This window comes from Accipiter gentilis, chromosome 11 (assembly GCF_929443795.1).
Source record: "Accipiter gentilis chromosome 11, bAccGen1.1, whole genome shotgun sequence".
NCBI lineage: Eukaryota > Metazoa > Chordata > Aves > Accipitriformes > Accipitridae > Astur > Astur gentilis.
This window is the reverse complement of record NC_064890.1, coordinates 22,931,390-22,948,664: the sequence shown is the minus strand read 5'-3', so window position 1 is coordinate 22,948,664 and position 17,275 is coordinate 22,931,390. Positions and strand designations below refer to the sequence as shown.

Here is a 17,275-nt window from a genome sequence, read left to right as displayed (position 1 = left end):
AAACTTCTGATGGTGTAGGGGTAACAGCCTCGCAAGCTGGGACACTGAATAATATAAAATAAATAGGAAAGTTAGTTTTCTCTGCATTTTTTGCACTTAACCCCAAATGAATCACTTAAAATAAGTATAGCTAATTATTTGAGCAGATATAATGCTTCCACAAGCATAAGATCACACTTGTAGACAACCAAAACCTCGTGGTTATCTGGGGTGATGGGGATGGAATACTGGCTGACACAGGTAACGTACAGCAAACGGGGAGTTCACTGCAGGCACAAGACTGGCACCATGTACAACCAGCTTGGGTCATGCCTTCATTCTGCATCAGCTAGACCCCATCTGGCTCCAGGAATGAAGAGAACTTACTAGACCAAACACTGCGCTCAAGCTGAACTTTTTCCAGGCATTGTGGGTAGTACTGTGCCCAACTAATAAGCCCTCTCCGAGCCCAAAGCATTGGAAGTTCAGGATCTGGCTGTAGTCCAAGAGGACCAATTGATCCCAGGCAGAGTTCTTCCTGCATTGGATACTGGAGTTTACTAAATAGGACACAAGTTGGCTCCATGCGTGGTTTGTTAGATTGGGCTCCCGCAGGCAGCCCTCCAGCTGTTGAAGCAAATTTGATCCTGAAGGCTAAGTAGCCATAGCTGGATAGTGTACTCCTAATCCCAAAAGCCCTGAAGGGTCTGAGCAGGCTGCGCACATGAATGGCTTGTCTGTCCAGTATTACTGCTCTGCAACCACAGAAGATAAAGTGACCATGGATACTGGGGAAAAGACTGTATGTATGGCCATGTTTATAACCATCAGCTACCAAAAATCGATGCCCCATCAACAGTCATGAAGTTAGCACGAAGCTGTTAAAATCCTGTGCTTTCTGCCTCCTGAGTTTTTGGACTGCATTAGCTTCCTATGATCAAACTTTTCTCTGAAACCTTAGGAACTGGGAAGATGTGCATATAACTAGACATGTATTTCATCTAGTGGAACTTCAATAGAATTATTAAATATAGGAGTTGACAACTCTGAAAAGGTAGGTCTAATTTAAGCAACGATTGAAAATCATGCTAAGCAAAAGTCTCTAATCTGTGTGAAAATGATGCCATCCCTGTAAGCAGAATAATGGCTTTTTATCCTTGATCTTGGAAAGGACAGATAGCAAAAAATGTGTCATAACTGTTAAGGGTTCTGGGTCAAGAATGATCGTATCTGAAAAAGCTATTGCTAAGATTGTTACAAAGTTGTTTCTTGTAAATTAAAAAAAATAGTAATAATTTTGTTTCTTTTTAAATTATGATAGAAAGTCTGTCTAAAGTGGTGTTCCCATATTCTGCTGAGGCATGTGAGCATGCTGCTTAATGATGATGTCAGAAATACTCGCTGATGATACTTATTTTCACTGTCTACAACAAATGCTAACAGTAAAGAACAGATTAGAGATGGGAGACGATATCCCTTTGTAAGTATCAAAGTTTATCTCCATCATACTATTCTGCCCAGCTACATGAGGCAACGTCATAATCAGAGGTCAGACACCTCAGAATAAGTAGTTTCAAAGAAACTCGGGAAACGGTAGCTGAACCATTGGAAGGATGATTTGTTTCCAGGTACAAGTGAGTATATAAACCAGGTATAAACACAAGTGGTTGGCCAAAGCTGAAGCCCATAGAAAATAACCTTGCGGAAGAAAACAGCACTGTAAGTTGCCAGCATTTGTTTGTGAGGCGACGCAAACACCAAGAGACTGGCAGAGAAGCCCTCTCCAGTCTCGATGCGGGAGTGGGGAGGGTGTGAGCTGGGTGTCATGCGGGGCAAGGGAAGGTGAGGGCCTCTAACCCTTTTCTTCCCTGTTAAACTAGTTAACAGCTTGGGTTTGTTTTGTTGTTTGTTTTTTTTGTTTGTCTGTTTTTTTGTTGTTTTTTTTTTTTTTAAGAAGCTGTTTTGAATCATTTTGGTTGGGCTGGTTACAGGCCCCCAGGGAAGGGTTCGCAGGTGCCAAGCACTGGTGGGCCCATATTTTTGCCGTGACTGGGGCCGGAGATGTCCTATCCAGGGACTACTCTGAAAGCTGGACATTCCTGGGGAAATCTCACAGAAAGGGAAGCAGTCCATCCTGCCACTTAACAGTGTGCTTGGGGGACGATGAGGGATTCAGGGGACAACCCAGGTTGCAGCTGTGATGATATAATAGCAAGAGGGGGAGAAAGAGCCTGAAATAAAAGGCGTAAGTGTACATGGGGAGGAATGCAGGCAATGGCCTGCCACTTGCAAAATGTGATCGCAGAGGCAGTAGCGGAGATCACAGATGCAAGTCATCCTTGAATCTGACAAACGAGAGTTCAAACAACATGAAATCTATTTTTTTGAATGCTTCACTGTTAATAACTTGAATTATGATGGTGGTAAACCAGGCAAGGAAAGAGCCTGAAGGCATTAGCTTTCTCATTATCATTTGCTGCAGTTTCTTGACTGCGGAGGAACTCATTTAAACCAAGTCAGTCCCTGGCCTGTGCAGCTTCAATTCGTGATTTCCCATTGGAGGTCCCAGGACTCAAGTTGCCATTTGTTTTCTCTTTTTTTTTTTTTTTTTCCCCTCTCTCCTTATGTGCTTCCATCCTTAGTCTCAAAAGCTGCTGTCATAAGAATTACTGAAGCTAAAAAAATAATGCTTTGTACCATCTGAAAGCTTTGCAGCCTTGAGCCATATGGAGGGTAAAAAGCAATCCATCTTAAAGATCAGTAGTTTTTAAACCACTGAAACCCACGTTTGACCTTAGACCTGGGAGGAGAGGGATGTTTATCGTGATAACGGTATTTAAAACATAATTCCTCCTAGCTTTGTATAATGTACACAGTTTTTCACAAACCGGTACAAGCATGAGTGGGAAGGCTTGTGAATTACTAGAAAAGCTGAGATGTTAAGCACAGACTGCTGTTCTGGGCAATGTTTTTATTTATCTGGATAGACATTTCCTTTTCCACTGGAAAAAAAAGTTGGAAAGGATGTAGAGAGTATGTTTTTGTGAGACTTGGCAGTGTTCTCCAGTGGCTTTGTTGGCCAGGTTTACACAAAAGGCAATTATGTCTAATCTTTCTTACATTAACAGCTAAGCATTGGCTTCCTTTTTATTTCTTCAGATTTACTTGTGCAACCTTCATGTTGTCCCTGTGGCCAGTCACGTGGAATTTAAGATATCTCTGTTGTCAGTTCTTCTCACACCATACATTCCTTGAGCTGCTCCACGTATTTGAGCAACACAGCATCCTCATATCCTGAATAACTGTGTCCCTTACCCTACTGTCAGAACAAGTGTCTGTGTCATATCCCTTCTACCCACTCCTCAGAGCGATACCAGTCTTCTCCTTCCTATGCTTGCTTGCTTCTGCTTGGGGAATGCCCTTCCTGTGGTGCTCTGCAAAGCCACAACCCTGTACACTTTTAAAATTTCCCTGAAGATCCACTTCTGTGATGCTTGCAAGAAACTAGCTAAGTAATCTGCTTACCTATTTCATATATCTCATGAGTGACTCACTCCTTCCGTGGTGCCTGCAAGAAACATTGATTAAATCTCCTTCCTCTTACTCTGGTTTTATCAAATAAAAATGTTGCTGGTCTGTGCCCTGCATTGGGCTTCACAGAGGCTGGGTGAATTCTAGGATAAAACTGGATCACTATCACCTTTCAGATGCCACTCTGTTCTTCCTGCCCATTTGTTGCTTGTATCCTTTGTTGCTTCTCATTAGAAAACACCACCTTGTCCTCCAGCTGCCTGTAGATAAAGACGCTTTGCTCTTTGCTTGGCTCTTCATGACTTTAGCAGAGCACCAGATATGTACAGAAGTCCACCTACTTGGAGCTGATTATAGGCTTGGTGTATTAGTTTGGGAGCTATTCCTTGCACAGTCAATGTTTTTTGTCTCTAGCAGGTGTCTCTTACCACAATTTGTAGGAGTGTCTAAAACACTGTTCATAAGGAGCTAATAGCATTTGGTATGACTTTTGACTGTGGCTGTCATCCTACTCCGTGCATTTTTCATGTTACCTAATTTTCGTGTTTGTAACTCCAAAAAATTTCTGTAAGATAAATGTGTCTGAGGATTCTTGGCTTGCTAACACTCTCTAGCAAGCCTAGATAGTATTATCCACTTTAAACAGATAATTTCAAGGTATTTTAATTGAACACAATTTTAACTTAATGGATAAGAGTAACAATTTAAAGACTTTTTTTCTTCATAAGAGAAGGTAGCAAACTGAATCTTTTTGTAATTGTACTGTGTAGTGTCATGAAGTAACACATACAGGGATGATTTTTATTCCTGTGCTACGTAACAGGCAGCATTTATGTGTCTGTCGCTTGTTGTGCCTTTCTAATGCACAAAGAACAGTGGGTCTCCCTTTTGTGCAAATGGTGATGTGTGTATTTAGTGTCCTCTTCAGCGGGGCATCTCCATCTGTATGAAGTTAAACACGTGCTGTGTGTCAGCAGGATCTGTGTGCTGGAGTATAAGGCATGTACCCGTTGTTCACTTGTTGCCAGCATTTCCCAAGGAAACGGTATGGCCTTGGCTCTGTCGACATCCTAATTTGATACCAGTTTTATGGCGCTATTGTCTAGCAAGCTAATGGTCATATAGGTAATTAGTATTGCTAGACATAATGGCAGCGTTCCTCTAATTAGTAAAGACTCCAGTTTGTTCAGTAAGACCCGGAGTTTGGATCCCCATATTCCCTCTGAGCCTTGCCTTGGGGCTGCACTAATGGAGCTAATTCTCTGCTTGCTTTTCCTGCCATATGGGGAAGGGTTACCTGGGGATGAGTCTGGAACATTATCGTCAGCGTTAGTAATTTGCTAGATGGAAACAAAGGAACTGTCTCTGAATACTCGGAGTTGCTGTTGACTAGCTCCCCCGGTTGCAGTCCCTGAGCAGAAGATGAAAGAGAGCAAAGGAGGGGGTAAGGGCCCTAAGAAACTACAGGTTTCTCCAGTGAACGAGCTGAGAACTTTGAAGTAGAACATGCCATCAACATGGACTTTTTCTTTTCCTCTTCTAGTTCGGCTTATGATACCAAAACAAGACAGAAGGTGGCAGTAAAAAAGCTTTCAAGACCTTTTCAGTCCCTTATTCACGCGAGGAGGACCTACCGAGAGCTTAGGTTGCTCAAGCACATGAAGCATGAGAACGTAAGTGGAGAGTGAGTTCTTTCCCTTCGGATTTTTATGACAAAAGTTTGCAATATAGGCTTAACTTCAGTTAGGTACAATCTTTTTCAAAAAGTATATCCAGCTCTCTAGCTATCCAAGATACCTGGGCCTAGCCATCTTACGTGGAGCGAAGTCACTGGACTTCAAAGCAGAGACTTATAGTAAAAGGCTGCCTTTTTACTGAAAAATGATCTAATTTCATCTTGATGATGCAGCCAATGAAATCCAGAACAAGTGGTCCTACTCTTCCCTAACTAAAGTAATAAAGTGTGTTCTGCTCACTACTGTTGGATACCCTTGAAACATCAGTCCAGGAAAAAAAAATATCTCCAACCTGCTTTTGCTGAATTTGGATTCTGTTGAGAAATTAAGGGCAGATAGTCTCACTGAAATTAACAACAGTGTAATATCTAGATGAAAGGTAGTAGAACTTCAGGGCCCAAATAATTGTCTATTATTCTAAGTTTATGTGGCAAACAGTTGATTTCAGTGGGAATATCCACCTGCTTGAAAGTAACTTGATGAATGGAAGCCTGAATAAAATATAGTGGATTGAAAAGTATCCTGGAGAAATTATGCTAAAAAAGTTAAACAACAACAGAACAAGATAACCCATGAAATTGTGCGTAATCTTAAGTATAACAAGCATACAAGCCATGTGTCAGCTTTTCTGTAACAACGTTACTTTTCCTGCCTTTATTTCTGATTGTCTAAAGTCTTGTTGTAATAACTTTTTGAATTAACATAATTTTCTGTTGGTCATGGAGATAGCTGAGGCTATACCTGTATAGAACACCTACTGTGCCAGACATACTAAGTTTTCAGGATGACCATATGTCATATTTTTGTAAGTTTCATCCCAAAAAATGCTAAGCACTGTCAATATTAATTACATGTTGCTCTACAGATTTCTAAAAAATAAAATATCGATTCCCTCATCTTTCAGGTTATAGGATTGCTAGATGTTTTTACGCCTGCAACATCAATAGAAAATTTTAATGAAGTGTAAGTAAAATTTTAAAATAATTCTGACTAGTTAGTAATTAAGTACCACTCTGGTTTTAAAAAGGAAGCACATACTTTTCTAAAAGACTTGCAGCCACAGTTAGCTTTGTGTGAAGAACCCAAATAAATATTTTTGCAACTTTTCCACAAAAGAGGAGGCAGGAGGATGGGCCTCATTTTTGTACTTTTTCGGATGATAATTAATAAGATTATAGGTATATGGTAAATGGTTTGATGCTGCATAAATGCCAGTAAACTTGAAACTTTTTCAGTTCAATTATGTGTTAGCTGCAGATTATTTTTTCACAGCTAGATGGGATAGTTCAGGAATGCAGGAAAGTATTCTGTTGGTTAACTGAGACAAGGTAAATTTAGGCTATATTCCTGACTAACCTAGGACTGGGTGTATTTTGGTGTTACTCAAACGTATGATTTATGCTGAGTTCCTCTTGGTTTACATCATGTATAAACACTTAGGTAAACAATTTAGCAGAAGAAATAGTAATTAATATTTTTTTGTCTCCTTGTAAATTAGTGGCCAAACCCCTTTGGCTCTGGGGCAAAATTACACAAATGAGAACTGGGTATGATAGATGCATACTTTTGTCCCAGCACTGGTTTTGGAAAAGAATCAACATTTCTGCAAAATTTGCCACAAAATAAAACTTCCAGTGGGGACAAAGAGGCAAGTTACACAAAACACTTATATTTCAACCAATCCAATATTAACTTCCATCACCAGATATTCCAGGGCCTTGCGGGTACTGTAGTTTTGGTGCCTCAGACTCCCGCTTTGATGTTGGGTGAGGCTTCTTATTCATCTCAAAATATGATGCGTTCTCCCCTCACTGAGCTGCTGTAGTGTGTCATGGTGAAAACAGAGATAAAAGTTTTTAATGTACCGTAAGGATTTTTCTTTTTCATGATGTTAAATCTCACAGCTGTGATTCCATTATTAAAGCTCATATCTGACTTAAAGGGCATAAACTGTGTGTTCGTAGAAAATGGAAAAGGAGCCTACATGGGAGTGTGTAGTTACTCTTTAGACGTTCTGCTTTTAGAAGGATTTACATTCTGTCATTCTTAAATGAGGTATGTTTCTTTCTTTTCTTCTCTCTGTTTTATTTTCACAGGTATCTTGTGACAAATTTAATGGGTGCTGACCTCAATAACATTGTGAAGTGCCAGAAGTTAACAGATGACCATATACAGTTCCTCATCTATCAGTTACTTCGAGGTCTTAAGGTACTGGCTGAACTCAGGAGTTTTAGAGTCAGCAACCAAAATATTGTAGTAACAACTGGTTCATTGCTCTGACAGTACTTAAACACCTTTTTTTATGTCTTAAGAGTGCACAGATAGCAGCAATCATTTCAGAAATTATCAGATCATTTTTCTAACCAGAAATAAAACCCTAAGCCTGCCAACATTTACATGTGCAATACATGTGAATACTCCCCTTGAACATTAACTTTAGATTAGTGTCTATTTAAGTTATTATTGAAGGAGAATCACTTGCTATATAGTGCTCAAGTGAACGTGTTCTGTAGCGCACAGTATGTGTTTTAGACATTTCACCTGTCTCAAAAAGGTAGTGAAAAAACTTCTGAAGAACGTGACATTTTATAAAGAATGATATGGCAAGTAACTCACATTTGTGCTTTGAAAGACATGAGCCAGTTTGAAAAACGACAGCCCTGATTTTTGTAGAGCGTCACATGGGAGAAGAGGTAACCAAGTTGGGCTCTTTGGGAAATGCCTGGAAGTAGAAGTTTATCCTAGTGATGTACAATGTTGCACACAATCACCTAGGATTTACTCTGCCTGTGAAGTCATTATTTCCTTTAATTGTATCAGTTAAAATTCATACAATTAGATAACACCGGCAATTGGCAATGAAACTGTAGCAAAATTTTCTTCCAAAAGAATTAAAATATGTATCATTTTGCTGACATTAAACATGTAAGTGTCTATAAACAGGAGAAGAAGTAGAAAATGCTTCGCATTACTAGGTGATAAGTGTTTTCTCGGACCAGTGTTGATTTTCCCAGGTATAAGCAAAAAGAAAAGAGAGGGTTCAGCTGCTTTGGTAGCTAACTTAACAGTAATTGATGTTTTAGGCATGAACAATATGTTTGAAAGCAAGCCGTGGTAAATACTGGCTCTGAAATATACTTATTATGTGATTTTCAGCAAGTCACCTTGTGCCCGAGACAGTAATTCTTATTCGTGCACGTGGGTTCTGTCAATTTAAGTGCAGATTTTCGTGAATAAAAATTGCAGAACTGAGTCCTTAATTGCTTTGTCTCATTTACCTAAGTTAATGGCTTAATTAGGAAGATGGATTCTGGAGTTAATTATCTAGCTTGCGATTTGGAGTATAAGGCTATGTTGTGTCAGAGCTAAATAATAGTAAGCGTTGTGCTCTAAAGTGAATATGAACCTCAGAAATGCAGTCAGGTGCATTAATGCACTCAAGTGCGTTTCTGGCTCTGATTTGAAGGGGAGGGGTTGGTGGCGGCGCGTCTCTTCTGGAATTTAAATTCTCATGCCTCGTTAGCGGCAGAACATTTGATCGTATGTAACTCCTCGCTTACATCCATGCCGGAGTCGTTTCAGCGCGTGTTCGCCTACCCGAGTAAGCCGTGGGCTCGCGGGCGGGCGTGCTCGCTCATCGGTACGGAGCGCAGGCTTCGTAGCCCGCAGAAGCCGTCCGAGCAGGCGAAGCGTTAGCCTGGAGCGGCGTAGGTGGGCAGGCTGCTGAGCTGGCTGGTAGGGGGACGGCGTGGTGGCACCGGAGGAGCTGCTGTCGTCGTCTCAGCAGCGCAGGGACGCAGCTCCTCTGTCGCAGGCGGTGGGTCTGGTTTCCTCCCTGTTCAGCTGCGAGCAGCCGTTGAGAGGAGCGCTCGGGTGGCCCTGCCCTTCTGATAAACAGCACGTAGGTCTGGAGCAAGGAGAATGCCCTCGTGTTTTCTTTGGGTTTTCCTAGTTGATACACAGGTTTCGCGTGTAACCTCTGCTCCCCGAAAAGAAGGCGAATTCACCTCTAGAGAGTAGAGGAGAAGGTTTTCGAGGTCTTGCTGGTCCTGGTCAGTAAGATCACAGAGAAATTGGCTGTTAATCCTCACAAGTGAACAACAGGCAATTACAGAGTAAGCTTTTCTCGATCTTTGAGTTTTAATGTTTTATGTAACGTAGCAGAGACACTAAATAGCCACTGAAAATACCGCTTTGGGTCCCTGCTTTGAAAGTGGACCTGAAGTAACGCTGTGGCTTAGGTGGGTATTTTGGTCACTACCCTCTCCCAGCGTGCCAGTATCTCTCGCCCACATCCAGCGTTCGCAGTATGGGAAGGTGACTTACATCATCTGGGAGTCAACCATACTGCTCCCTAGGCCGCTGCCTTCACTGACCCCCTAGCTGATCAACGTGGACATCCAGATAAGACTGGAACAAATTCCAAATTGGTAAGAAACTCTCAACAGAAGAATCGCTACAAGTGCTATCTTTTATGGTAGAATCTAGTCCTCACGGTTACCTCTCTTGAAATATCCAGCTCTAGATAAGACAAAACAAGGAGGTTTTGAAGTTCGTCATACCTCCGTTTGATCTGAAAATGTAGTGTGACATAAGTCTTTTCTGTACATAAAACAATCAGTCTCAGAAGTGAAAAGATATGACATGTGACTTATACCTTCCTTCACCTCTAACTTCAAACCTTACCTTTTTTTTTTTCTTTTTGTTTCACAGTATATTCACTCAGCTGGAATCATCCACCGGGTGAGTTCACTCACTGTGATAATAAAAATGAACAGAGTGTGTCCCTCTGTGCATCGGATGTTGTTACTAAGACATAGTTATAATATACTTTAAAAGGTTAAAATCGTGCTTGACTCGCTGTGTTCTGCTACAGGACCTGAAGCCCAGTAACCTAGCCGTAAATGAAGACTGTGAATTGAGGGTAGGTATCATGCTGTTGTAAAAGCTCTCAAGATGACAGATTTCTGAGAAAACATTAGCTACCATTTTTATTTCTGATTCCATTAATTTCAGCTGTTTGCTACTGTTGATCCCCTGGCATAGAAGACCCATTTCGATGAACATGGGTTTTTCTTCCAAACGTTAATTTAGTATGAACACAAGTATCTTTGCAAAATGTTCATCCCTAGTTTGTGGCAGATGGTACATAGGCTAATAATTTGGCCCATGAGTGAGTACTTAACTGAGTATATCTTGGAAGTTTGACCTGTAACATATATCTGCATCTGCCATGTTTAGATGAAGCCTTGTAACAACTTTCATTTTTATATCTATAGAATATACAAGCTAAATTAAATAATGATATGAAAAAAGGTACCAGTATTACCAGTTACGTTACTAGTTGCAGGCAGTAAAAAAAAAAAAAAACAACCACCCTGTAATCCACACTTCTCAAATGCTATTTTCATGTACACGTCTATATAAATACATATCTTTGTGTATCTGTGTGATATGATGTTACATAATAAGCATGAGGCTCTGGAGAAGGAAAATAGGTCTTGTAGCTTTCTAAGCCTTTAAGCCTAAGAATGAGAAGTTTAGCATTTTTCTATGACAGCCAGAAACATCTTTCTCCCTGTGACTGAGACTCTGATGTAATCACTTTATTCCAGCTGCGAGGGATTTAAGAAAAGATTCCAAATACTACCAGATCAGCAAAAAAATCACAATAGTGAATAACAGCGGTGCAGTTAGGTTCTCGCACTAATCCGGATCTGTGGTGAGAAACTGTAGTTCCTGTTTGGTTTAGTGACACTTGCAGATGCTCAGCAAGTTTCATGATTATCCCTTTAATGTCTTCGTGCATGTATGTTCAGCATCTGTGAAATTTTATGGGTCATCTGGGTCTGATCATGCACTCTAAAATGTGTGCTGTGTTTTTGTACTGGAAGTAAAGGAGACTTTTAATCTTTTTTTCTACTATTGTGGTATCTGTGCACTTCCCTCCTAGCATTTGTTACACTGCTCTTTGCTTTGTTTATATTTATAGCTTTACTTCCTCTGATACCAAATTATTTTCTAGTAGAACAAACTAGTGGATATTTCCCTGTACAAACAAAAAGGAAATAGAAGCAAAAAGAAGGAAAACGTCTATACACATTTGATAGAAGGGATCAGCTATTAAAGAAAAATACTGCCAAAACCCTTATAAAAATAAGGGCATTAGTGTTCGAGTTTCACGCCATTATTCATGCCTTGTTTGCCTCATACTTTTATTTTTGCTTATTTAAGAAATAAATAATGCTTTTAAAGTATATTAGAAGTAAATGTTAACATGTTATTTATACCTTAATATTTTTCTTTAGGCTTTTTATATCTTTAAATTGGATGATAACTGAGGAATTTTGAATGATGCTCTTAAAATTTTTTTATTCCCAATGATAAGGATTAGCTATCAGCTTAATAAATAATCCTGGATCTCTTCACGGGAGGTTGCCATTGATCTTAATTCACATTTCTACTTGAAGAGATGCTAACTAGCTCAGATGACTGATTTAACGAACAGCACTGAGGCTCACTCAGATGGTACCCTTTCACAACAGTCTCTCTTAGAGTTAGGGATACCTTTTAGCTCTATAATTAGTGGGACATACAGTAATCAAATAATAGAAAGCAAAGAAATGAACAGGAAAAATTGAATTGAAATAACTTCCTGTCAATGTACTTAGCAAGGGAGAGCGTGTGGAAGGGAACATTTTGCTATCAAGCCTATGGGTAATATGTGAACCTAAACAGAGTTCCTTTGTTGTTTCGGGGGAGAGTTCTACCAAAAACAGATGGTATGTGATTTAAATCTACCTTGTAACTCAGGATGTATGTTTCTCTCCTATTGGCATTGGAATGACTCGTGATTGGGGTAAATACTTAGATAGACATGAGAGGGAAACAACAGAAATTCTGCAGATTTGTGATCAGCTCATGTGGTGCTTAAAATGGCCGGTGGCACTCGCTGTTGGCATTTTACACAAACATCCCTGTTGATAGTGTTTCATTTTTTATAGCAACAGTGCTTATTTTTAGCAAATGAATGTCAGTGGAAAATTGAACTTGAGGCAAAATGTAAAGTTTGCCTTAGAGGACAAAGAGCCAGGCTCATTGCAGTGGAAGCATTTTTATGCAGACCCGTAGGCTGCAGGGATGCAGCAGGGAAAGTGGACGAGCTCATCCGCAGTGTTGCTGGTTTACTTTATTGATAGCAAGAGACTACGGATAAACTCAGAAATTAGTAATGGGGAAAATCAGTACCTATAACAAGTGAAAAGGGATTTTAAAAATTATTTTTTATTTTATTTATTTTTATTCTGTAGATTTTAGACTTCGGTTTAGCTCGACAAACTGATGATGAAATGACTGGATATGTTGCAACAAGATGGTACAGAGCTCCAGAAATTATGTTAAACTGGATGCACTACAATCAAACAGGTAAACTGTGAAGACTTGCATTTTGCTACAGCTGGATATAGTGATAGTTTTAAACCAAGAGGCAACTCTGTTTAAGAATCTCTTTGATTCATCGTACACTTTTCTCTCTCTGGCTTTTGGCAGTTGACATCTGGTCAGTTGGATGCATCATGGCAGAGCTGTTGAAAGGGAAGGCCCTATTTCCAGGAAATGATTGTATCCTTAACATAAAACATAAAATGCAGCTATAAAAATACTCTCTAATTCCTCTGTTTTTTTCTAATTACTTGAGTGTTTCTATGGAAATGTTTTGGGGTAACAAACTTCTAAAACAGTAAAAATTTTTGCTAATCTTTCGATTTAGTGTATATGACACCTGAATATGAGACCCACAGGTAGGGAAAAAAAAAAACCAGTAACAGATGTTCCTAAACAACAATAAGTTACATTTATTCTTTGTTGCGTATCTGTATTTAAATAATAACCTAGTTACAACAGAGCAGATTTCTTCCATGTGTGTATCTTACTGAAATAACATACGTTAAAACTGAAGCTGAGTAAAGGCAATGTTTTTTGATCGGCTAATACAATTTAAAAAAATAGAACTGCTTTTAGGCTGGAAGTCTCTAAAATACAGACAAATGAACTCTTAAATAATAAGTGAATTAATAGGCATATTGTGTCCTGTTATAAAAAAAAGCCAGCAGTTCCAGAAATGCCACAGGAGGAACAAAACCCTCTCTTTTCTTCAGTGCTGTGCTGTGGTCCCTGCTGGAGTGTTCAGGGGTTTCCATTGGTGCTTCCTGTGCTGGCAAGAGAAAAAAAAGAGCCGTTGCTGAGGAGAGCAGTAAAATAATAAAAGAAAACTGAAGAAAAACACATAATGAGGAATGAGGAAACAACTGCATCAGAGGAAGAACGCTTTTAATATGGGAAACAAAGGCACATTCTTCTGTGTGGAATATTGATGTTTCTCACTATGCTGAAACCCCTCAAAAAGCAAATGCTTCTGCTAAAATGAAGCCGTTGCCAGGTGCAAAATAACGTGATGTTAGAATTGCCTGAAAAACTGTTGAGAGCTGAGAGACCAAGTCTCCCTGTTGACCTTTCTATTGTGCTCAGCATCATTAGGTGCTATTGTAACCACAGGCATTGTCCAGATGTTCATCATCTGGATGATGGCTGTGCTTCAGACTGACTGATTACATGATATGTGGTATTTGGAAAAATCAATACATCTGGTTTTCAAGAAATAAGATATTTTTTGCTGTTACAAAATATTGTCTGCAATTATATTATTACATCAATTTAAATAAAGCTGTAGAATAACCTTGAGTCTCTAGGAAAAATGTAATATACTTTACAGGTCATATATGACAATGAAAAATTAACATTTTCAAAACAGATCTTTAAAGCTGCCAAATAAGAATTTGCCACTTACCAGCCCTCAGATTACTAAGCTAGCCCTGTGTGCTCTATTGTATTAGACTGTTCTTCAGAAGTCCCTCAGATCACTGAAACATAAATGTCCTATTAAAATTAAGCTTAAGAATATCTTAAATTGGTAACTAGGACAGGAAAGCAATGTTTTGCATGCACCTTTCTCACATACAGGCGCACCTGACAGATTCATGTAGTACAATAGAGAATTTGATACTCAGGACTAGGTTTAAGCAGGAATGAATTGGTATCCTTCCATGGACTATGATGGAATTGTCTTGCTGAATAGTTTTAAACATCTTAACTATCTGCATGAAAGCTCATTAATTGTTTAAACCCAGAAGGACCGTGTGCTCTTTATTTCCCTGAAATAATGCAGATATCGATCAACTAAAAAGAATAATGGAAGTTGTAGGCACACCCAGTTCTGAACTTCTGAAGAAGATATCATCAGAACATGTGAGTTCACAGCTTCATTCGGTTAACTGACATTCTATCATTCTTTTCTCTAATTGTCATCATATGTCACTGCTTGTGTTACACAGATACTCTGATTTGGAAACGAGCGAACACTTTAAAATGATCTCTATTTTTTGCTGTTAGAATGCCACCATTCACAAAATATTCTTTTTAGAGGTATCCAAATGCCTTGACTGTCAGCTGGATTAATTTTGACACTTGTTCTCATGTACTCAGTTTTTGAAAGGGGTTTTGCAATTGGTCCTGATGATCTTTTATTGTGCTGCTGTACTTAAAAAAATTCGAACTGATGTTCAGCTCAGAGCATTATATTCTTGCTATTAAATCTGATGTCTCTGTAATTTTTATACTTTCTGTTGTTGTAAGGGATCTAAACAGAGATACTAGAATCAAATAATGTGTGTTCTGCACAAGTGCTTTTATATGGATCCCTAATTTGAAATTCATATTTATTCATCTCTCTGAATGTTTGTAGTGTGAGGTCCGCTTTCATGATAATATCTGTAGTTAACAGTGTGATTTTTAACTTTCTATATGAATTCTTTAAAAAAGTAATCAAGTAAATGAACAATTTCCACTTTGTTTCTCAGCTAAAGCTACACTTAAAGGATTCACTTTAAGCAATAACCATGGATAGCCAGCTGAGGAATGAGATGGGGTATTGATTAAGGCAGGTGATGGGCACAGTGTAAAAATTCAGATAAACAACAGCACACAGATACCTCCTGAGCTGAAGCTGAAGCTTAAACCTTTTCTGTATACACCTCAGACTATTAATGGCTGGTTTTCAACTTGTGTGTATATTGATGGGTTTTCTTTGAACTTATTAATGAATACACTAGTGGGTTAAGTTAGCAGGAGCAGTAGGAGAGCCAGAGCAACACTGGATTTCTGGAAGGTCCAGGGATAACAAAACCTCATCAGCACAGGCCAACGCACAGCCCCAGAGTTTGTGGGTACTCAGCACCTGGGAATGGCCGGGGCAGGAGGAAGATCCGTCCTTGTGCCAGGGACTGGATCAACCAGCAACTCTCAGACTGTGCCATCCTAAGTGTAGGTCCTTGTGTAGCCTCATAGGTCCTTGTACAGCCTTTATGTGTTATTAAGATCCTACAGTTTTTGTAGTAACGTGTTCAGAGTAGCGTATACAAAAATGTGTGATTTACCCACAACTAGTCAGTTTGTGAGCGTTTTGATTATGAGATTAAGCGCCTTAAATATTTACTGAAGATAGTATCTGCTTTTGTCTTTAATTTCTTGTGTTTCAGAGTATACCTCAGTGAGCTACAGGAATGCCAAAACTGTTTTACTGGGGCTAATTATACCTTTAGAGCACAGGGAGAACACAAAAGCCAAGTTAATGATTGGGAGTGCTGCTAGGTCACCTCTGGGCTGCTGCTGCTGCGTCGTTAGAGGAGCAATGTCAAAGATACATACCTTGCTTGGAGGTACTTGCCTCTTGCAAGGGAGTGTCTATTCTATTCCTTCATTCTAGTTCTTTACCTTGTAGTTTGGCCTTATTGTTTAGATATTTCTTAATGCAGCTTGCAGTCCTGGACAATTTTCTCCATTCCTCTAGCAGCAAGGTCAGAGGTTTTCTGAAATGCCGAGCCTATTTTCAGTTATAAGTAGAGGATTAAAGAATTGGAAACTAAAAGATCAACCTCATGGGATGTGTCAGCACAAGTTACTGAGCTGTTTTGTCAGTCTCTCATGTTAATACGGGTTTAAATGGTTATTGCATCTCATTACTTTCAGAATAATTTTAAATGTTTGGATTCTATTGGTTGGGTTTCTGTGGTGACTATATAAGCAGAGGGGAGAGGTTGGTAAGTATACTTTGATAGGTCTGTGTTGTTTTCAAAGGACTTCTGGGCAAGGTTGGAGATAACTTTGGCCGTATCTTGTTCAGTCATGTTTGGATTAGTGATGTTAATTGATGTCCGCACAGAAACAAAAAATCCACAAATCCACAGATGTTTGTCATGAGGTAAATTTACCTCTTGTTTCTACCCTAGTCCGTAGCTTCCATGCAAGAATGTATGACAGCCCTCTTTTCCTGTGCTGTTCATACGTATGTATAAACCAATGCCCTGGAAGACTTAACTCTGATAGGAGCTTCACACCCCAACCTTCTAGCAGGTGTTTGCTGCCTTTACGAACTTTAGGGGCGTAAAATAGGTGGAGTGAAGACTGTGTTTGGCTAGTCTTCAAACATCATTCTCTGCATGACTGGCTACAGCTGCTAAGAAGAAATCATCCTTTTAGAAAGCCTTGCTGTCAGCCCATAGAATAAAAAGGGAAAATGCTAATACAGTTTTAACAGGTTGGGAACATAATGCATGAAGGCTTGCTTCTTTTAGTAAGACTCTGAAATGTGTCACTAATAGGAGTCTATCGTTTTGATAGAATATACTTACATCTTACAAGAAGCAGAAAAAAATAAATAGATCTGCCTCATTAAATTAGAACACAGTTTGAAAAGAGACTGTGCTATGTAATGATTTAAAATATCTTTATATCAGTTCATCATAGCTGCAGAAATTAAGATGATGGCAGACGGAACAGTGTAGGGAACAGGATCTGTTTCCCAATTGTAGTTGTAGGATTGCACAGATGATATGTCAGAGTATTTTATAGTCGCTTCATGATAGTCCAGAAGATAGTTCCACAATTCTCAATCTGGTATCTCGCTTGAAGCCATG

At 39.4% G+C, this 17,275-nt stretch overlaps 1 protein-coding gene across 1 annotated transcript in view; it reads left to right on the top strand.

The window, feature by feature from the left end:
• Positions 1-17,275, top strand: part of MAPK11 (mitogen-activated protein kinase 11) — a 33,638-nt gene that overhangs the window by 9,238 nt on the left and 7,125 nt on the right. The window contains exons 2-9 of the mRNA XM_049813806.1: positions 5,054-5,183; positions 6,151-6,209; positions 7,343-7,454; positions 9,960-9,989; positions 10,123-10,170; positions 12,557-12,671; positions 12,795-12,866; positions 14,470-14,549. Coding sequence (XP_049669763.1) covers positions 5,054-5,183; positions 6,151-6,209; positions 7,343-7,454; positions 9,960-9,989; positions 10,123-10,170; positions 12,557-12,671; positions 12,795-12,866; positions 14,470-14,549 — 646 coding nt within the window. The remainder of the gene's footprint in view (positions 1-5,053; positions 5,184-6,150; positions 6,210-7,342; positions 7,455-9,959; positions 9,990-10,122; positions 10,171-12,556; positions 12,672-12,794; positions 12,867-14,469; positions 14,550-17,275) is intronic.